The 24,089-nt window shown below is 37.6% G+C and overlaps 1 protein-coding gene across 8 annotated transcripts in view; it reads right to left on the bottom strand.

Moving 5' to 3' along the window:
* The window catches only part of LOC136857997 (transmembrane and coiled-coil domains protein 2), a 267,616-nt gene that overhangs the window by 159,653 nt on the left and 83,874 nt on the right, over nt 1-24,089 (bottom strand). For 2 of the 8 annotated variants that reach the window (XM_067137173.2, XM_067137172.2), the window contains exon 2: nt 9,985-10,048. The exons of 4 other annotated variants lie outside the window; for them this stretch is intronic. In XM_067137173.2, coding sequence (XP_066993274.1) covers nt 9,985-10,048 — 64 coding nt within the window. Of the gene's footprint in view, nt 1-6,250; nt 6,313-9,984; nt 10,049-24,089 lie in introns of all 8 variants that reach the window. 2 more of the 8 variants (XM_067137177.2, XM_067137175.2) reach the window with 2 other exon arrangements.

Below are 24,089 nucleotides of genomic sequence, written 5' to 3'. Positions count from 1 at the left end.
TCTTTCCCGGATTTCAAGTTTTTCCATGAGTCCCTTCCTGTTGAATGTTAAACATTCTGAAGCATATAAGGCTTCAGGACGGATGACTGACTGGTAGTGCTTCACCTTAGTATTACGAGAGAGAGACTTTTTATTATAGGTATTCTTGGTCAGTTGGTAGGCCATTTCAAGCCTGTTAACTCGAGTTGACAAAGCTGTTCCTTCAGAGAGATTGGATTCCAATTATTCTCCCAAGTACTTAAACCTGTTGATTTTCCTGATCTCTCCCTGTTCCAGATGCAATGTACAAGGAGATTCACCGATGTTTGTGATGAATTGTGTTTTTTCAAGAGACACATTTAGCCCAACCTTTGCTGCTTGTTGTCTCTTTTATTGAATATTTCCGCTGGATGGATGTCTTTTTAACCTACCCTGGAGGTGAAAAAAAATTGCGGCCAATTTTTCTTTGATTGTTTGATCTTTGTTATCAATATTGTATCTTTTAATAATAATAATAATAATAATAATAATAATAATAATAATAATAATAATAATAATAATAATGTTATTTGTTTTACGTCCCACTAACTACTTTTTCGGTCTTCGGAGACGCCAAGGTGCCGGAATTTAGTCCCGCGGGAGTTCTTTTACGTGCCAGTAAATCTACCGACACGAGGCTGACATATTTGAGCACCTTCAAATACCACTGGACTGAGCCAGGATCGAACCTGCCACATTGGGTTCAGAAAGCCAGCACCTTAACCGTCTGAGCCACTCAGCCCGGCAATATTGTATCTTATTATGACTCTTGTTGTTATTTCAAGATCTTTGTTCTATAAGAATTGTTATGGTTCTAAGATCAAAAATACATGTTGTACCATACTTTGTTGAAATTCGGCTGTTTTTCTGTTTTTTTTTCTTTATTTTATGGTTTCCTATAAATTATTACTTCTCTGTACCTACCACGTATTCCTTTGGGTTCCCAGCACTGTCCTTGCACTCGCTGATATTGCAATCGACCATCTTTGAAATGTTTGAAGCAAGACGTGTCCATGCATTTGTGGTATCCACTTACTTGACTTTATTTTCGTAAGTTTCTATCTTTGACTTATACTATGCATCAAAATATTATAATTTATTAAATTAATACTACATACATATAAAAATCTTAATTCGCAACAACCGGGATCAATGATGTCTACAGGATCCAGTGACCTCCACAATGGAAGATGATGGTTTTTTATCTGGATCGTCTGGCACCGTATCATGGAACAGCTGGGGATTAGCAGCCTTAAGGAGGGGGCAATGTGAAAGTGTCTGTCATATTTGCTAGACCTTGCTGGCTTGGCCCCACCTAACAAGTTAAAGTCGCTATACGGGTAGTGGACTGCCTCGCATGCCTGTGCAAGCTACCAGTCAGGAAGAAGTCAGAGACTCTAGGCCTGCCCTTCTCCTTTACCTATCTACCTCTCAATGGAGGAATCCTAGCGATACAAGAAAGACCTGGAAGGTAAACCTTAATCATTCCAAATTGAGAGGACACTAGACTACTTTTCTTGAGAAATCTCGAGAAACCGGCCTCCCTATTTAATTTTTGAACTCTATTATCTCTAACAGATTCTTCCCCTCAACTCGCATTTAATTTCTGCAGCAAAGGCAGGTAGTAGGAAGTAAGAACTAAAACAGTCTAACAAAAAAAAAAACTAATTATATCACATGAAAAATATTTACAAGGACAAATTAAAAATGACTTTAATATTAAACCACAACTCACAATGAGTGGTTAAATGAAGATGATCGTATTTCCACTTGCACCATAGCTGCTGAGGAGCATTACCACTTCCTATCTTGTAATCACTCTCATTACATTCACCTATACTGCACACTAATAAATTGCTACCAAACTCAATAGCTGCAGTTGCTTAAGTGCAGCCAGTACCCAGCATTCGGGAGATAGAGGGCTTGAACTCCACTGTCGGCAGCCCTGAAGATGGTTTTCTGTGGTTTCCCATTTTCACACCAGGCAAATACTGGGGCTGTACCTTAATTAAGGCCACGACTGCTTCCTTTCTACTCCTAGCCCTTTGCTGTCCCATCATCGCCATAAGACCTATCTGTGCCAGTGCGACATAAAGCAAATTGTAAGAAAAATTGTTGAATTCAGTAGCTGGTACATCAGAATCATTTTCACTGTCCTCTAAATGTTGTAAAATATCAAAATCAGTGAGAGAAGATGAAGACATACTTATGAACATAGCATGTCTTAACAAATTTCCGGTAACATTCAAGAACGAGTGTTACTAAGCCAGTATAATTACTGCGAATTATCGTAAAACAGGAAAATTTTTTGGGAAGTATTCCCATCAGTTCCCTAAGATGTCTCTACCAAACGTAAACACAGTATAGTCAACATAGAAATGCTAAAAGATCAAGCTGTGATCATGTCAAGTGGAACATGACATAAGAGAGGTTCAGTAATACAGAGTGCGCACAAATGATTGAGCGGTTTCAAAAAATTCCTGTTTTTTAAATTATTTGTAGCAACATCACAAAATTATACAGACAGAAAAACTCACTAAGTTTTTTATGAGCCTACAAGTGCTTGATATGTGCTCCATGAGCGAGTCTACACATCAACTCTATACTTAAGTTCGTCCCACACCCAACGTAGCATGTTGCTCAACTAAACTGTATATTTTGAGCTGTCAGCAGAAAGATTGAGTGAAATGATATTACAGTAAAATACCAGTATAACAAAATTTCGGTGACATCAGAAATGAATTTGTTATACTGAAATTTTGTTATACTGTAGGCCTTAAGAACTCACCTGCAGTATCTACATGACTTTGGCATTAACTTGCAGATAAAGAAGCTTAATATTTATTACATGATACAAAAATTAGGATATACAGTAATTGCAAGAGGTTTTATGTAAATTTTCTACATATCATACTTCATTTCTTGGAAAAGTCTGATTTTCTTCTGTACACTCCCAGACATACAACAGCATTTAGATAATCGTCAACCACTACACATAGATTCAAGACAGATTCTGGGGGACTCTTTAAGTTTATAATTCTGACAGTAGTTTAATGTAAAATATCAGTAAAAGTTTGAGTCTATTTGTCTAACTTTATATATATATATTTAAAAATCTTTTTGATTATGAGCTTTATTTTAGCATGGTTTTTTCTAATGACATATCACTTTGTAACAGAAGAAAATCTTGAAGACTATGTGCCATGTTTGTTGACTGCACAAGAGTAGAACTCTGTCAAACACTTTGAACAGCATCTCTATCTCCCACCTTATCACCACATGGATTTCTATCACTCATATTATCCACCACAATTTCATCATCAGTGAATTCTTTTTGCACCAACACATCACAGTCCATGTTGACGTAGTCAGCAAGATAAAACCTTTTCACACAAACGCTTCCGGTTTTCCTCTGTTTCTGTGTCATCCAACACTTCACTTTCTGCGATATCATCTCCATAAACCACTCCAGGTTTTCTAAATCAGTTTACTATGATTTCTTCTTTCAGTGATCTTCAATGCAGCACTCAACATCTGCACTGCTTCCAATATATTGACGTTAGTCTCTTTCCATGGCAATATTACCTAGGAAATTGGCTTTAATTTGTGTTTTATTTACAATAAATTAATTCTACATAATTATGTACTCCATAACTGAGAAAAATATAAATTTGTTGTTGAGAAACTTCACATGCTGTTGGGTGGGCAAACCGCTGATTGAATTGTCATGCGGTGGCTTACCTTCCCCTGATATTTGTAATCCGCTTTTTTCACCGATGCATTGTCGAAATGAGTGTGCTGTATGATATAAATTGCATAGGAAAGTACTGTGCAAAATGACTGGCAATGAAAACAGGATGAATTTCAATTATGTTTTGATTATATGAAGTTAAATATAGACAGAGGTGATAAATATTAATTTATTATAATGAAAATTCAAAAATTGTTAAAATGAAATATTTTAACACACATTAAATAGGAGAAACGAAAGGGACCAAGAAGTAATTTTGCAATTCTGAACATTTATTATATTGGCATTTGTTACAGCAAAATTTTACTGTAGTAGATGAATAAGATTGAATAGATTTTTTAAAAATAGGTACGATCATAACATTTGGAATCCAAGAGGACAAATTTGGGCAAATATTTGTTTATACAAAAAGGAATTAAATGTTTGGAATTATTTACCAAGGGAAATGTTTAATAGATTTCCAACTTCTTAGAAGGTGTAGGTAAACAAATAGGGAACTGGCACCTGGGTGACAGCCCTGTATGTAGATCAGTGGTGGTGACTGATTAATATACATGGAATCTATTCAACATTTTGTGCAGCATGATCACAATACTGGACAAAGAACTACAGTCTTATTACAAAATTCAACTGAACACAAATTCACTTTAGCTATGCCTGTGGTGTCTTCAACAATTTTCTTTCTTACACTGCCATTTAGAGAACCTGATATGGTCAACGTGCTTCATTTAAAGTTTTCTTGTTATTTGAAAACTGTCTCCCTTTGGAGATAGTCCCATCGGATTCAGTATATTCTCAAAATACTTTTTCTTATTTTAACAACGTACAAATGTACGTGATGGACTAAAATTTGGCACAATTTCTTCAGCACCACTGTGACAATTTTGTCTCGTAAAGATTGAGGTAATCAAATTCTTCTGAAGCGATTCAAACAATTTCAGAATAACACCGTGAGACCCTATTAGAAGTCCTATTAATTCTAGATGTTTCAGAAATATCCTTGAAACATCCAACTGTTGACTCATGTATGATGTTCTTTTCAACATTTATTTCTTCTGGCTGATTTCTTCCCGTTTCAAATCTAATTGTTGGGTCTATAATGAATCCCTTCCTGGAGACCGTTGAATATGCCAAGATGCCTATTTGTCAAGTGGAGCTGTTTGTTGTAATATAGGATACTTCGTCAACTTCCCATGATTTGTCTTTCAATACTGCTGCTATTAGTTTCCTTACTTGATAGTGTCAAGCATTTCTGAGTAATAAACCATATTTTGATTAAAAGAGCCTATATACAATGTTGCGCAGTAAATATGTGCTAACAGGAAGGTATGTTGAAAACTAAGGTACAATTCAGTCTGGAGTAAAATTGGTCAATAATTGGGGAAACCATCTCAGTGACATTGTGCGGTTAGTTGTGGTAAACGAGAGAAGACACCAACCATGGCTGAAGAAAAACCACCCTGGGATAAAATATTCAACTACATGGCAGAATTATCAAAATAAGTCAGTTAGGAATAAATAACAAAAATGCTGTATAACTGAATTACGTAAACATATGACAGCCAAGCTCAATATTTTATAATCAAGTTCTAATTTTACAACGTATCAGTACATTGTGAAGTATCTTGAACCTGCACATATAACATTAATAATAATAATAATAATAATAATAATAATAATAATAATAATAATAATAATAATAATAATATAGCAGCCAGTTTACACATTTATATTGTGTGCATTCTGCCAATCTAGAAGACTCCTGAAAGATTTACACATCTATGATACAAGTAAAGAGTATTATGTCTCACAAAATATCAAAGTAATACCGAGTAGATTGCCATGTACACACAAGCTGTAAAAAAAAAGTAGTAGGAATACCTTTACATGGGAAGGAGCAGTACTGGACAACAATACTGTAGTTAAATTACTACCACTTACGAAGACAAACCGACTAAAAGTTATTCCACCTCATGAAACTATACATCGAACCAACAATTTTTTAAAATATATTTCAGAGAAATACGAACATGAAATCATGAGAAGTTGCTATTTGGAACTCACTATCTGATGAAGGTAAATCTGAATGGCCAAAATGAACATCTGCAATAAAATATGGAACTTCAGATATTTTCTGTGCATACTCAGCAATATTCATCAAGTTGCCCCGTGATTTAAAAAAAAAGACCATTGCAGACTGCAAGCACAGGCTAGAGCAGTGGTTTTGGACAACAACTGTAGCCTGCTGCATATATAAATAAGCAATGTCATGCAAGAAAGTGATTATATATTATATCATATAGAAAGAAATGGCTTCTACTAGTCTATAACACTCAGAAGTAAAGTACTGCTTTATTCTCATCTCCTACCACAGAGCAAATACACAAGAAAGCTCTATTCATGCAGCAGAGTGGGAAGGAAGACAATGGATCGTGCAATGTTAAAAGTTTAAGCAGAAAGGTTTCACCAAGCAATAAATACCATGTAGAAGGGGAAGACATGCCCTTCAGATGTGTAGTAGAGTGGACGTCATCTTTACATGCCTGAAACAGAATAGTCCTCCAGCCAGTTCTGAACATACTAAATAGTTCAAGATATTGGAAAGAAAGGAAAGCTTAAAATAATTTCACAATTAATCAGCTTCATACATCTGAAAATCAGCAACCTAAAATATACTACTGGAAGTTTTCATCAGCAAATAATTGTTATACAAAACTACTGCTTTAAGATAACAGAAATATAGAGCAGTTATATCAAAATAACTTGAATATTAATTCTCATTTTACTTTTTATTGTATAATATAAGGAAAGTAATTTCCTTACAGATGGTTAAGTTTAAAATTGAACAAGAAATCTTAACAATAATATTAAATCAAAGATTTTCTTTATGTTAATAATGATCTATGACAGAAGAGCTAGTGGTCTTGAAGGTCAGTAAAAGCCAATAAAAGATTAGGGGAAGAAACCTGGTCAGAGAGATTAGACCCTCCAGTTGCCTGTCCCACCTGAAACATTTCCTTCTTCTCCTTCTCCTAATAACTGGTAAAATAGAAAATCTGAATTAAAATGGGTGTTCTTAATACATTTCAATGGTTTATTAGTAAACAAGTACAGATGTTCTAAATGGAGTGAAGAGTCTCAACACCTTGAAATTAAAGCTTGAATCCTCCCAGTTCATAGTTATTGAGACATTTTGCAAAAATGAGCAATGTTTCAATGACCTACACTTTTAATAATGTCTAGGTCATTTAGAGAGCTATATGGACATAATGGACTTATCTGAACATAAACTGACCAGTCTTCTCCCTCAAAAGTCTAACTATACAAAACCAGAATTATACCAGAAAAAAAAAAAAAAAAAGAAAAAAAAACAAAAACAAAAAAAAAAAAAAAACAAAGATGCTTTTTGTGTTATGTTAAGAATGATGGTGAGATTTCTGATTAGATCGGCAGAAATTTTTTTTCTTTAAAAAAAAAATGAAGTTGATTTGTTACTTCCAGGCACGCGATTCAAATTGACAAACTCACCAAATTTGCTATGCCAGAGCACAAGCCACTACCGTGCTTCAGGGAAGAGAAAGGGAGGGAGGGGATATGGGGTGTATGATGGAGATGGAGATAATGCTCCGCACGTATGCACAAGTTTCCTTGTTTGACTTGCACAGGATTGTCCTTGTCTCTTATACACAATATCCACAGTTTGTTTATTAAACAGCCATAACTGCACACACACACACAGCACAAGAACAAACTGTAATTAAGACGCATATGTCAGTCAAGGCAAGCACCAGATCGATTCTCCTCCCATCTCTTGGTCGCAGTAACATTCTTTATTATTTAACAGCTCGAAGATACAACATTGTCGCCGCACGATTGTGTATTCCTTCACTTACAACATCGTAAATGGAATGAAATACCAAACGAAGGAAACAATACACTCAGTGGTTTGATTACAGTAGATGTTCAATATGGCCCCCTCCTACTTCTTCGATGCACAGTTCATAACAGAGTAGTAGTGATCTTTGGAATCTGTTCAGGATGTGTGGTGTGTTGTGAATGACCTGGAAAGCTGTCTGTATTCTCAGTAAGAGTCATCCTTCTATTTCTACAGGGATTGGATTGTAGTTAATTTGTCCAGAACAAACTGTACACTGCCTACTGGAGCTGGGAAGCGACTATGCAAAACACACAAGAAACTTGTGCATTCGCACAGAGCATTATCTCTGTCTTGAAAATGAAAATCCATAGCCTGTTTCCAGTCATTCGAACAGGTCAGAAATGGAATGAATGAAGCCCGCATCTAGCAATGAGGACAGGAGCTGTGCCGGCTGCCGAAGCCTGTCACACTCTTCTAATTGTCATAAAAGGAAAATAAAGTTCCACCTGATCAATACTTGATAACTATCAATACGGAAAAATGAAATTTATAATCAACACTCTTCCAAGGCGATGATTAACTGTTGACAAGTGAAATTATACCAGAGTGTTGCTGGAATGAAAGATGACCTGTCCTGCCTCCACTTTGTCCAGCACAAATCTCACATGGAGTAACCAGGATTTGAACTATGGACCCAGCAGTGACAGGCCGGTGCACTGCCACCTGATTCACAGAGTCCAACTTCGGTCTCCCACTTCCCAATTAACCGAGCTCGATAGCTGCAGTAGCTTAAGTGCGGCCAGTATCCAGTATTTGAGAGATAGTAGGTTCGAACCCCACTGTCGGCAGCCCTGAAAATGGTTTTCTGTGGTTTCCCATTTTCACACCAGGCAAATGCAGGGGCTGTACCTTAATTAAGGCCACGGCCGCTTCCTTCCCACTCCTAGCCCTTTCCAGTCCCATCGTCGCCATAAGACGTATCTCTGTCGGTGCGACGTAAAGCAATTAGGGGGGAAAAAAAAACTTCCAATTGTCCCCCCTTCCTTTCCCTTCCCTCTTCCGATGCACAGCAACAGGCAGCAGCTGGCTCTCTAACACAGCAAATATGGCAAGTTCGTCAATTTGAACTCCATGCCTGGAAGTAACAAAGTTACCTCGTTTTCTCTCAAAGAAAAATTTTCTCCACCAATCTGACTGCACCACTGTTCTTAACATAACATGAGGAGCATCCCCGATTTCTTTTGTCAATATAGTTCTTTTACACCCTGCATTTTGAAACAATTTTAGAATATAGTTTCTTATAAATTAGAATATTTGTTATAAAACTGAGCTAAAAATGTAAAATGCTTTTAGGACTCAAACCCAAATTATCTTAGATTCTAAAAGGATTATATCTTGTCAGAATGACCAGCACATAAATACATGTGTTTCACAGTCTAACATCCCTCTGTAAGCTGTTATCAACATAGGGTATTACTGTATAAGTAACATTGTTTAGATTGATTGTTCTAGAAGAATTTAATAAGATCAAAATATAAATTTATTAAACCTAAAAAGCTATATTTGAAAACTGAAACTTAATATTTCCTATTCATTTTTCCAGAAATGCAGGAACTATTCTCATACCAACAGGGCTGTAACTAATGCCAGTAATGAGTAACATATTTCTTTGAGCAAGTTATTACGTTTTCTTTTCCAATACAACATCTGTGGGGAGGTGGAGTGGAAAAACAAGGACTAAAAGTAAGATATCAACTCACTTTCCTTAAGTTGTGTTCCTACATTCTATTCTATGGTTTCAAACTAGTTTTAAATTAGAGGCAGAACTGATCATCAAACCTAGGCCAACCAGACAGTGGCAGCTTCAATTTATTATAAAATACTTAAATAATAATACCGTATTATTTTGTGAAAGTAAAAGCAAAAGAGCATCAATGTGGTGAGGTGTGCTGGTAGAGTGAGCAAGTAGTGTGAAAATTCATATTATTGAGAAATAAATGCCAATTTCTCATTCTTTTGACAATATAATCACGTAAAACCTCTCAAATTATCACGGAAAAATGCGTAAATATTTCTCAGTTTCTATAGTATAACTTTCATTCTTGACTACTTCCAATGAGAAGATTACGCATTAGACTATTATCTGACCTGTTACAATTCAAAAGTGCATTTTGGTATGGAAACCTAAGTTGCTCTAGGAAACAACTGAACAAGATAAACGTATACTGCTTCCCCAAGCAATATTTGTTAGCAGGCAGACCAACTCGCTACAATGAGTTTCCAACACCAGGCCAAAACCATCAGAAACACTACGTTATGTGTATATGACCTGACAAACCTGTAACTTCCCATGCTGCCAACTGTTGAATGATTCACAGTATACATCTTGTGTGGTTCATCGCCTGAAACATTATGAGAATTCTGTCTTATACAGATAGTCTAATGGTGCACATATTGTAATCTCCTTTTTCCTTCACTTCCAATTCCCAGGAGAAAAAGGATAGTCTTTGAAATCCATAAATGATCTCCATGAGAGAAAATAAACCCTCCAACTTCTTTCTCAAAATGGTAACAAATCCTGGGAAAGAAAATTTCAATTCATGAATAAAACGTAATGTTCTTACTGGTTCTAGGTTCAAGACAGAATGATTTCAGAGTAGCCACAATGAAGAGACCTAATGGACATGATGTGTAAAATGTTCTTTAGTGGTTAGTTGTAAAGTCAGTAACTATCTCCATGAGCAATATCTTATATCTTAAAGTTTAACAACTTTGTACTACAGCACTTCCAAATTCATAATTTGTTCAAATGTCTCAGAACTGATATTTTGTTTGAGTTCTTGGCAAACCACGATGTATCTTGTGAATAAAATGAGAAACAGAAAACAAAAGATGTTGGGCTACCTTGATATAAATTCCCACTGCAGGACAATATCAGAGCTACCCAGGATCACTATTGTGAATGTGTAAGAACATTAATCAGGAAGAATGAAATTCAGGAAAAACTATTTTCGAGTATCATATTCATTTATTTTTTATAAACGCATTAACAAAGCATAAGATTTGCTTTCATAAATATGAGGGCAAGTCAATAAGTATCTGCAATTTTGCTCTAATTGTCTTTAGGTTGGCTCTATAGCGTTGCGTGCTCACCAGCCGCTAGATGGCACCGTTGTCTACATCTGTGGTAGGTTTCAGCATTATCAGATCAGTACAGCTTGCGCTGTTGCGACGTGAAGATAGCCGCGCTATTCTCTCTTTTTGCACCAAGGAAGAACAGAGTTCCTTAATCCGTTTTTTTGTGGTCTGAGGGTGTACAGGATGTACCTCCTCCTCCTCTCCTGGTCGTATGTGTGCCCACAATGGACACTCCCAAGTATCACTCAGGTTCGGCTCTTCTGATTCTTAGAGAGTACTCCCTGCGGTTGGATGTCTCTGCCACTGGAATGCCGTTTCTCTTCAAGGCCTTTTCAGCTGTACACCACCAAGAGGGTGACACCCGCTAACCATTGTAGCATCCGCGTTTCGTTATATGCATTTGCATATCCATAAATTTAAAAAACCTGGCTGTGTTTTTATTTGCAACCCTGCACTTCATTTGAGACCATATTAGCTCAGTGGGGTTATACTGGCAATAATACAGCAACAACGTATGACTTGATGGACCTTTACATTTTGAAGATAACCAAATTCGTACATTTTAGTCTGGTTTCTTTATGGCAGCACTTGTAATAACTCAACTTTCATTTCTGTTGGTAAATATTCACTCTGATTTTGGATTAACCCTTCACTAATTTCATGTTTTCTACTGGAAGTGTTTAGCAGTTTGTTTAACATGGCCGAATATTATGGGGTGTTATCCATTATTATTATTATTATTATTATTATTATTATTATTATTATTATTATTATTATATCTTCTTCAAATAATTTAGCAATTTCGGCAGAAACCGATCTCTAAATGTAATAGCTGTTTCCCGCATGCCAACTCCGCAATCTCATTTAAATCCCCTATAACCCTGTTCCCTCCTACACAGTATCCTACTGATCATCTTCACTCCCTTCAACTTCTCCCGGTCACTTTTTCATGATAGCCTAAAGACTATTTCAATCGAAACTCCTACTTGCTCTCAGATATGAAACCTGCTGCTGCAGAACCTACATGACAATAAGTCTGTTACCTTTCCCCACAGGCACTTTCACTTCAACCTTTTTAGGAGAGCCTTGCGAAATTGTTTTAACGTGCAGTTTTCTTGTCCAAGAAAAAATACTTGCTCTATGTCACCAGAAACCTTAATCTGATGCATTGTGCGTAAGACCTTGCCCCCATGTCACTCCTTTCCATTAATAATTTACGTCCATGATTAGTCTTTCTCAATCTAAATCCTAAAATTTACAGTATTCTGCAAGTGGATGAATCAAAACCATTGCATGAAATTTTGTTTTTCAAAGACTGACTAATATTTTTAATGCATTGATAACAGGTCCCAAATGGAGGTTCCTACCCCATGTTGACTGGATAATTGAAACCTCCAAGAAAAGAATTACACTGCTGAACTCAAACTACTGTAATGTGAAAAGTATTAAAGATATCAACCTCAAACTTGGAATATGTACTCACTAGATTGCTTAGTAGTCTGTACTGTACAGTGTGATATCTTTCAAAGCAGTAGCCTTTGTGGTTCCATTTCATAGTCTTTCTCAGTATAGTGCAGTAGGAAAGATACTGATCAGCCCTGTTTACTCCTTTCATGTACTTATTGCATTGAAGTAAGCAAGGATTTTTATTTACTCACTCCCAGTTCAGAATTAGCCATTCATCATTAAATTTACATTAAATCTCGAACATCCATATGTATGAAATACCTATTTAAATAAAATCTGTACATATTATAGCAAAGCAGGTGGTGTTTTCGAAACAGCACATCGTTTTCCATATGAACCACCTATTTTCATCAAAACCGGTAAATCCCTGCAAGCTGGTGTTATCGATACGATGCAAAACTGTGGTATCAAAACACACTTCAAAACACGTATAATCAATTTCTAATCAATCTATTCGGAGGACGACTGGCGTTTGTCATCTCACACTTTTAGTCTGAAATTAAGCATGGGATTTTTGAAAAATCAGGAGAATTAATACATTAAGTGGGAGGGCAGGAGAAATGGTGTAAAACTTGTAGTCTTCTGCCTAAATCAAGAGAGTTGGTAGCTATGTAATAATAATTCATAAATAAATTTAAATACCTGGAAAAGACAGGGCGAGTAGGATAGAGTTTGCCTTCAGACTATATCATGATACCTACAAGTCTAAGTTCATCTCCATTCAAGCCAAATTGAAACATAACTGCACAGAGGTTAGAAAGGAGTGCCTTTATGGAGCAGAAACACTGACAAGGGTGGCAGAATCAGAACTTGAAAAAAGAGACAGGAAATTCCTTAGAAAAACCTTGGGTCAAAAGAAGTCACAAAAAGACTAACCAGAAACTCTTTAAAACCACTGGAAAATTATGATGGCGATGAGGAAAAGAAGAGTGACTTTTTTTTGCTAGTGGCTTTACGTCACACCGACACAGATAGGTCTTATGGCAACGATGGGATAGGAAAGGCGTAGGAGTTGGAAGGAAGCGGCCGTGGCCTTAATTAAGGTACAGCACCAGCATTTGCCTGATGTGAAAACGGGAAACAAAAGAAAACCATTTTCAGGGCTGCCAACAGTGGGGATTCAAACCCACTCTCTCCCGGATGCAAGCTCACAGACGCGCACCCCTAACTGCATGGCCAACTCGCCCGGTAGTGTGACTTTTTATGGACACATTAAAAGGTTGAATCAAGAGAGGTTGGTAAACAAAATACTCCTATAAGAAAAGTGGAAAATACCCTGGGCGGCTTACATACTGTAGGTGCACAAAGACCAAGCAGAAGTGGGTGTCAAGAAGGAAGAGACACAGGACAGAACAACATTTAGGAAGAAGGTTGTGGTGTGCGGGATCCAAAACCACTGGCCAAGCTGGAACATCTTGGTGGAAGAGAGAAAAAGGAGAAGCCAAAGACTTAAGGATCTTTGGCGAGAGAACAAAGAGAAGGGCATTGTCTGCATGACAGAAGGGCAGGTAGATTGTGAAAATGAGGCCCACACATGGCCATATTGATGAATGAAGAAAGAATGAATGAATAATACATTATTTAAATTTGTTTTAAAATTATTATAAATGTAGCTTACTACTTTTGTTACTTGATCATCCACTGATCTGCTGAATATGATTAATACACACATCCAAAAAAGTTATGCATCATCTATGTATGCCATAAACACATTCCTCCTCAACCTGCATTGATATGATGCAGAACACCTCATCCTTTGAACAGTCTAAGCATGTTAAAAAACAAGTTTATAGCCCTATCTATCACAAGTATACCCATTTTGTTGAATGTCAGTGAGGCAGTTACATATGTACCTTCATTCAGACAACAGTGTAGGGCTTTTGTAATTAGTATATGGATGTTCTGCGATGGCAAGACAACAGATATCAATGTTTGATCACACGCGGATTGTTACTTTATATCAATAAGAACTGTCAACAAGAGACGTTGCGATGCGAATAGCGGTGTGCTCGAGTGATGTGGTATAGACCTGGAATTGTTTTCAAAACACAGCTAGTGTTCACAACTTGCCTCGTAAAGGTCGCCGTAGGGCAACAACTGCGGCAGATGACTGGTATCTGCAACTTCTAATCCGCAGGAACTCCACACTGCCGTCATGATTAACGACTTTATGGGCACCATCAACAGGCATGTGTCCAGCAAACTGTATGAAACAGACTCCACAACGCCTCTCTGTATTCTAGGTGGCCATGGAGATGCCCGGCCCTTAAACCCAGACACAATGCTGAATGGTACAGATTGGCACAAAATCACCAAGAATGGACTTTGGAAAATAGACACAAAGTTCTCTTCTCAGATGAATGCTGCATATCTCTCTGTACGGTTCCATGGACAAACGGTTAGCGTGTTGGCCTTTGGTCACAGGGTTATTTCCGCTGGCACGGGGGCTGGTTGTATGTGTCGTCTTCATCATAATTTCATCCTCATCACGACGCGCAGGTCGTCTACGGGCGTCAAATCAAAAGACCTGCATTTGGCAAGCCAAACTTGTCCTCGGACACTCCCGGCACTAAAATCCATACGTCATTTCATTTCATTTTTGCTGCATACCTCTGATATACAATGACCGTCAAAAACGTGTGTGGAGCGCACTTGGTATTGCTGCACGTCCATCGAGTACAGTTAGGTGGTGGATCAGTAATGTTCTGGGATGGCATAATGTGCGGGCGTCTGACACCATTATTGTCTACCCAGGGCACACTCAACACTCTCGAATACAGGGATAACATTCTCCAACCCATTGCCGAACCGTTTCATCAGCATTTTGGGGAGGAATTAAAGCTTATGGATGACAACATCTGCGTACATCGTGCAGGCATCGTCAATGGTTTCATCAATTGTGCCGGTATTGCCTGACTGAATTGGGCTTCATGTTCCCCGATGTAAATCCCATGGAACATGCTTGGGATCCATTGAAAAAAGCTGTGTGAACACATCCCGCCTCACCACAAAGTCTATGGGACCACAAAATCGACAGGAGTTATGCAGGACTGCCACTGAAAAATGGGATAAATCAGACCTGCAGTGGCTAAATTAAAGTATAGATAATAAATGGGTTTTTCCACCAATCAATACACAATTTATTTTAAATAGATTAAACTAGTACCGGTTTCGGCTCTTAACGGCCATCATCAGCTAGTACATGATTTGTTTCCAGCCATTAGACAATTCACAAGTTGTTATTGTATTAGACATCCACAACAGCTATAGTAAGTACTCTTTCCATACACACACCAGGCATTCCTTCATACACACACCACTGGTATACTTATATTAGCTTATCTTTACAGACCACAACCACAAACGAACATAGACGAGAGAGGTGTTGCCACCAACTGCTTCTAAATTCAAACTCAAAACCTGCAGTTTACTATATTAAAACTCACTAGAGTACATCACAAGTTGGAATATATAACACAATAAAATTTCTTCATGACACAAGGTCCATATCAATATGACGCATACCAGCTTCAGAACATTCTCGAAGATTACCTCACACAGCTAAAATCAACATAACATAGAAGCAAAGGAACCACACAGAAGATAGAAGAATGGAATCTATGTAACATGACCGAAAAATTTTAACAAGTGTCTACCTATACATACCAAATTTTAATGTGTTAAAACTTTTTAAGTGTTTTATATTGTGGCCCATATGTTTTAATATGTTCTACATACTCATGTTCTAACTTATTGTAACTTTTTACCTTAACTACAGATATTTTAATTTCATGCTACTGTATACATTTCCATCCCCCATTAGACATCCGGATGTCTAATACAATAACAACTTGTGAATTGTCTAATGGCTGGAAACAAATCATGTACTAGCTGATGATGGCCGTTAAGAGCCGAAACCGGTACTAGTTTAATCTATTTAAAATAAATTGTGTATTGATTGGTGGAAAAACACATTTCTTATCTATACTTTGAATCTGTCAATACGGAAAATGAAATTTATAAATAATAAAAGTGGCTAAATTAATTCGTGGCCAGGATGCCACACACACTGCAGGCTTGCATTCATGCAAGGGGACATGTTACTCTACATTGAATGAGATTGCTACACAATGGGCTTAGCCCCAGAAAAGTGATTTGTGTTTCTATTAGCTTACAGTCGAAGCAATTTGTTTGGTTTTAGTTGTCAATAAACTGGAAGATGCATTATTTTTGAAGTACCACTTCAACATTGTACAGAATGCCTTAGAACTTGTGTTTGGCAGGTGATGCATAACTTTCTTTTGATGTGTGTATCTTTGGTTGCTTCCTGTTAGACTTAAGAAACTTCTTACGAGCACAGAATCAACATGGCACAATATTATCTGCTTCCCCTTGATGACCACAGAACAAAGTTCATGCTCACACATTACACCAAAATGCAGACAGATCATCTGCAGACAAAGGATATTGTGCATGCAAGGTAAAACTGTATCAGGTTTTATATTTTGCAGCTCATGTGAAAGATCTAGGATTTGCATGGCATTTTGGAGAACTTCCTCCAGGTAAAGAATCAACGTTGTCTTCTGTATATGAATTAATTTTTTAAGATGACTCTTCATTGTCATGTGAAATACTGACGAGAGCAGAATCCAAATTCACATTGCGGTGCTGCCAAATCGTACACATAAGGCGTAACTAAATCGAATAAACTTATAATCCAATACTGAATGTGCGAGTGAACTTCTAGCAAAGGCAGCAGTGCGCCACCTGCTTGTCATTGTCGCAATCTTTCATTCCACCTTTGTAATATGCCACATATCGGCATCAATATACATGACCATGGCAGTCGGTGACAGTGAAAAACATCTGAGAAATAATTAAATTCACTACGAATCAAAGGCCGAATTTACAATCCCCAACGGGTAAAATGTGTGACATTTTAGTTTCAGTGGAGGAGATTTCCCTAGAATGAGTGAATCTCATGCTCAATGCATGAGAGTTGCCAGGTCTGCAGTATACTAGTAGCTAAATTCAAAACAAGAATTGGAATTGTGAACAATCTCCACTACCTTCCTCAGTAGAGACAGGCGGGGTTTGAGGTTTTGTTGGTAATTGTCAGGTTTGAAAGCCTCCTGTTTCCAGTACTACTAATCAACAGTGTAGCCTGATAGTCTTAGGGAAGCATCACCTACTTTTACCACAATGACTGCCACCTACATGAGTCTGTGTAGAACGCAGCAATAGAAGAGATGCTACACAGTACTGTGTAGGCTCCCTGTAAATTTAATTTCGGCCAGTGTGTCCTCAACAATGGCAGCAAGAGTGTGTATTCTTGTGTGGTGTGGCTGTAGGGACATGCACGCCCCAATCTTTAGACTGCTGTTGACGAAAAGGTTTGTTGTATGTGCTACCGCACGGCCAATCTATTGCCAAGACTGTTTGTCGCTACACATGTGCCTGTTTACCTCCACTTCCACCTGGTTACTGCAATGTCATTCGGAACTATGCTTATCTGCCACCTTATGAGTAAATTCAGAACCATTTATTCCACTTTTATGATTTCTTTGGTGACACATAATATGCTATTCACCTATTTAAAGAGGTATACTTCTTTTGTTTAATGTTTTTAAATAGTTAACAGCAGACCAGGTAATAGTGGCAGTTCATCTAGAAACATGCTGTCTTCAGATCATGTAACTGAATTGTTTACTAATTCCGAGTGGGGATGATCTGGATGAATTTTTGAGAAGTTCAAGCACAAATAACATGTTAGAATGGAGTGGAGAAAGTGAGATTAAGGAACAATGTACATTGGAGCCTTCCACCAAGTTTAGAACATCTGTTTCATTTCCTTGGACCAAAAAAAGGTATTTTTCCCTGTAGATTCCAATTTTGATTCCATAGATTTCAAAATCTGAAGTGAGCAAGACTCAATATGTGTTGATCATCACAAACCAAGAAATGAATGAATGAATGAATGAATCAATCAATCAATCAATCAATCAATCAATCAATCAATCAATCAATCAATCACCTATGATCTGCATTTACGGCAGTCACCCAGGTGACAGATTCACTATCTGTTGTTTACCTACTCTTTTCTTAAATAACTGCACAGAATTTGGAAATTTATTGAACATCTCCCTTGGTAAATTATACCAATCGCTAACTCCCCTTCCTGTAAAATATTTGCCCTAGTTTGTCTTCTTGAATTTCAATCTTATCTTTATATTATGATCTTTCCTATTTTTACAAACGCCACTCAAACTTATACATCTACTAATTTCACACCATCTCTCCAGTGAACCTCAGAACGTACCACTTAGTCGAGCAGCTCATCTCCTTTCTCCCAAGTCTTCCCAGCCCAAACTTTGCAACATTTTTGTAATGTTACTCTTTTGTCGGAAATCACCCAGAACAAATCGAGCTGCTTTCCTTTGGATTTTTTCCAGTTCTTGAATCAAATAATCCTGGTGAGGGTCCCATACAATGGACCCAAACTCTAGTTGGGGTTTTGGCAGAGACTTATAATCTCTCTCCTTTACTACAAACCCTATATACCCTCATACCTATGTGCAGAGATCTGTATCCTTTATTCACAATCACCGGGCGAGTTGGCTGTGCGGTTAGCAGCGCGTGGCTGTGAGCTTGCATCTGGGAGATAGTGGGTTCGAATCCCACTATCGGCAGCCCTGAAGATGGTTTTCCGTGGTTTCCCATTTTCAGATCAGGCAAATGCTGGGGCTGTACCTTAATTAAGGCCACGGCCGCTTCCTTCCAACTCCTAGGCCTATCCCATCGTCGCTATAAGACCTGTGTGTCGGTGCGACGTGAAGCCACTAGCAAAAAAAAAAAAAAAAAATCACAATCCCATTTATGTGATTGCCCCACTGAAGATCTTTCCTTATATTAACACCATGGTACTTACAGTGATCCTCATAAGGAACTTTCATCCCATCAACGCAGTAATTACAACTGAGAGGACTTTTCCTATTAGTGAAACTTAAAACCTAACTTAACCACATTTATCATCTATATATATAAAATAAGAGTTTTGTCTGTACATAGCTCAGAATTTGAAAAGAATGGTATTTCTGTATCGGTCATGTCCACAGTAACAAGAAAAAGCATTTTTAACTTTTCCGTAATTTCTGTCTGTCTGTATGTATGTATGTACACGCATCACGAGAAAACGGCTGAAGAGAATTTTATGAAAATCGAAATGTAAAGTCGGGTGATGAACCGCTACAATCTAGGCTATAAATTATTTTAATCACACTGAGTTAAATGGTAGTTTAGGGGAAGGCCTGAAATTTAATTCTCAAATATTTATGTTATTAGTGGTCGTGTCTTAATGAAAATCGCTAGACAAAGATGGGAAATAATTCGCTACAATATAGGCTATATATGCTGAGAAAAATGGTAGTTTAGGGGAAGGACTAAAATTTAATTGTCAAATATTTATTTTATTAGTGGTCGTATCTTCACGAAAATTGGTATGCAAAGTTGGGGAATGGGTCGCTATAATCTAGGCTATCAATAATGTTATTCGCACTGAGTGAAATGGTAGTTTAGGGGAAGGCCTGAAATGTAATCTATATATAAAATAAGTGTTTTGCCTGTGCATTGCTCAGAATTTGAAATGAATGATATTTCTGTATCTGCCATGTCCACAGTAACAAGGAAATGCATTTTTTACTTTTCCGTAATTTCTGTCTGTCTGTCTGTCTGTCTGTCTGTCTGTCTGTCTGTCTGTCTGTCTGTACACGCATCAATAGAAAACGGCTGAAGAGAATTTAATGAAAATCGGTATGTAATGTCGGGTGATGAACCACTGCAATCTACGCTACAAATTATTTTATTCACGTTGAGTTAAATGGTAATTTAGGGGAAGGCCTGAAATGTAATTCTCAAATAAGTTATTTATGTTATTAGTGGTCATATCGATAAATACTACATAACTAACATAACTTTAGTTATGTCATAAGTCGGTAGTAGTTATGTAAGAAGTTATTAAATTTCCGATCACTTATGTCTTATACATTGTTACCGTACCGCATATAATCAGAGATATTCATGAATTTGTATTTTTGTTACTAAGTCCATATCAGCGCCGAGTCACGAGAAAATGGGTAAACAGACTTAAGTGAAAATCGGTATGTAAAGTCTGAGAATAAGGAACTACAGTCTACGATATAAATAATTTTGTAGGACACCCTAATATCAGAGAGTCGAAAGAAAACTAATGTGAAGGCCTGCAATACAGAAAGCTCATAAACTTTATCAACAACAACATTACATTGACCATTGTTTGTTGTGATGTGCTTTTTGTCTTTTGTTTCCTCTCATCCCCGATAGATAGGATTACTGCAGCGTACAGAGGTTTTTAAAATTTGTTTGACGTCGCACCGACACAGGTAGGTCTTATGGCGACGATGGGATAGGAAATGAATAGTGGCATGAAGGAAGCGGCCTTGGCTTTAAGGTACAGCCTGGTGTGACTGGTGTGAAAATGGGAAACCACGGAATACCATCTTCAGGGTTGCCGGCAGTGCAGTTCGAATCCACTATCTCCCGGATGGAAGCTCACAGCTGCGCGCCCCTAACCACACGGGCAACTCGCCTGGTCGTACCGACTGTAACAGCCTGCCTGTATATTGGCGGGAAGTAGCTGGGGAGTAAGATAACTTTCTTCTTTAGCATGCCATTCCTCTGGTTCATACATTTCCCGATATATCTGGTACGTAACACACTGGTTCATCATAGTATTCGAGCTATTCAATCCCTACACTGAGGCACTGATTGGAATGAGTAGTGTGCATATTTAACGGAATAATGACAGAGGAGTGTTCACGGCAGTCTGCGACCTGGTTAATCCATCTCTGGAACTTTGGACTCTTAGATCGGCACCGTAGTACTGTTCGTTGAAAGCGAAAAAGTGAGCGGTTTTTCATTTGATCGAGTATTTTATATGATAACATTGCTTTCAATCGCTACATTCCTACTGACGTTTTTGTAATGACCTATGTTGAATTCAGTTAGGAAAACCACCAAGTCAGTCTTTCTGAGAATCCCGTAGCAAAGCACGGGTACATCAACTAGTTATCAAGAAAATAGAACTCAGAGAATTATAGTAGGTGAAGCTTTATCTGATCCTCTAATCATTAAGAGGGGAATTCCTCAAGGCAGTATTACTGGAACTTTGTTTTCTTATATACAGTAAATATATATATAATAAAGAACTGGAATCAGAGATAAGGCTTTTTGCCTGCTGTCCATCTTGCAAAACAAACAAGGTCTTTCTTCAGTTTCTCACAATCTAGTAAATTATTTATTACTCTATAAAGAATAACATCATCCATAAAAAGCCTTACCTCTGATTCCATTTCTTTGCTCATATCACATATATATGTGTAAGAAAACAATCCAATAATACTTACTTGAGGAATTCCCCTCTTAATGATTACAGGATCAGATAAAGCTTCATCTACTCCAATTCTCTGAATTCTATTTTCAAGAAATATAGCCACCCATTCAGTTACTCTTTTGTCTAGTCCAATTGCACTCATGTTTGGCAGTAGTATCCCACGACCTCCCTATCAAATGCCTTAGATAGGTCATTAAAGGTCAAAAATCTCATAATGGTCCATACTGAACTGGGATTACAGTAAAAATAGGTATATTTTGTTCTACCTTTTTCAATACAAAATAGTTGTAGATGTGAATTACATCAAAAGTCGTTCACAAATAGATGGTACTAGTTTCAACAAGTCTGTCATCAACCAGTGATACAAAAGGTACAAGTTTCAAATTCCTAAAATCAATATAAAAACATGTCACAAAAAGTGTACAATAGCTAATGTTAAGTTACAATAAGTGTGATAAAAGTTTGGCATAAAAACTTGAGATGTGAGTGAGGTACATTAGACCGTTGTGTTAAAAGTATTTTTGATCTTGATGTGTACAGCAGTGATGTTAAGTCTTATGCACACGTTTTTGGTGCATTCGCTTGAGGAATCCAAGCCTTTAAATGTGTTAAGACTTATGTCTTGTTATGAGAGAAAAGTTAAAATAAATCATCTATGTGATGAATAAAATTCTGTTTTATGACAATAGTGGTATTCGACGGTGTCATAAAAGTCTTTGGTCAGGTGGTTCTTGAGGTGTTCATGTGAAGGTCATAACTTTTATAGAGCCATAGTTGGATTCCCAGTTCGATGCGGGACCAGAATGACCTTGCACAGCGTGTTGAGGTACTTAACGGGCAGAGATTTCATCCAAGCATTCTGCTGAAATGGTTGAAGTCGCTTCAAAGTTCGGCAGAAAAACAATGAGACCAGTATACGTAGCAGATTACAATCAGCATATGCTTGGAACAGACATAGCTAGTAATAATTTTATTTGCCCCACTAACTACTTTTATGGTTTTTGGAGACGCCATGGTGCTGGAATTTTGTCTTGCAGGAGTTCTTTTACATGCCACTGAATCTACCAACACGAAGCTGACGTATCTGAGCACCTTCAAATACCACCGGACTGAGCCAGGATCGAACCTGCCAAGACAGACACAGCTGATCAATACCTTGCTCTATACCCTTTCATGAGGAAAACTTGTAAATGGCCGAAAAAAGTTTTCATTTATTAACTACAGTGCAGCCTCTTCAATTCTTTCTGTCTCTTCTAGTATGTAATCTTCCAGAAGTCCAATACCCAGACAAAAATTACCTATCTACAGTTCATATAGACAGTTTCTAGATACTATCTTGAAGGTCACAAACCTCCTACCCCGTCCCTGTCTCAGCCCCGAACAAGTCAGATTAGCCTCTCTAGCCCTCTCTGACACGTCATCACTAGCATCCACTTCACTGCATTCCATTCACCAGGGCCCCTGCACGAAGAGCACCAGCTAAAGATCCTTCACCATGTCTGGATGGAAAAATGAATGAACACGTTCTGCTAAAATTCCCACCACTGAAAACATGACCCCTACCCAGCAAGAAAATGTAGAGTTTGTCTGAAGGAAAAAAAGTATCCGAAACAAGATGGTACTACAGGAAGTGCTGCAGCATCCCTCTGCACCCTGGAGCATGTGGCACCAGATATCACACCTTAAAATTATACTAGAATTTGCTTCCCCAGGCATGTTCTAATTTTCACATTATTTCAAAGTGTAATATAGGAGTAATAAATATTTTTGTTCCACAGTGCAGAAGGTAGGACTGGCATGCAGGAACTCTTTAAAATTGGCTGGGCTCAAGGTTTAAAAGCCCTACAACTTCCTGCTAGTCAATAGGTTAAAAAGTATTTATGATTGGTGGAAAACAGTAAATAAAAATGTAAACAGACTGTGGGATGGGTTTTAAGCAACTGTTGAAGAATGTAAAAACAGGTATGCACCTTCAAAGGTGGTAAAGAATGGTAAAGACCAGCTATATTATAACAGAGTAGTAAAGAGACTAAGGAGGTGCAGGTTGCAAAGAAGTAGAGTTAGAAATGGTTGTGGAAGTAAGGAGAAATTGAAGGAACTTGCTAGAAGAATTAAATCTAGCAAAGAAGTCAGCTAAGGATAACATGATGGCAAGCATGTTTGGCAGTCATACAAATTTTAGTGAAAAATAGAAGGGTGTGCATAGGTACTTTAAGGCAGAAACAGGTTCCAAGGACATTCCAGGAATCATTAATGAACAAGGGGAGTGTGCATGCAAGGACAAAAGGTAGAACTATTGAACTATTGTCAGCAGTATGTAACAGTTGTTGGTTACAAGGATAATGTCCAGGTAGAGGAGGCTGACTAATACTAATGAAGTATTGAAATTTACCAACGATAACAAAGACATT

The sequence above is a fragment of the Anabrus simplex genome, chromosome 1, assembly GCF_040414725.1.
Source record: "Anabrus simplex isolate iqAnaSimp1 chromosome 1, ASM4041472v1, whole genome shotgun sequence".
NCBI lineage: Eukaryota > Metazoa > Arthropoda > Insecta > Orthoptera > Tettigoniidae > Anabrus > Anabrus simplex.
Note: the sequence above shows the minus strand (reverse complement) of the source record. Positions and strands in the feature narration are given on the sequence as shown.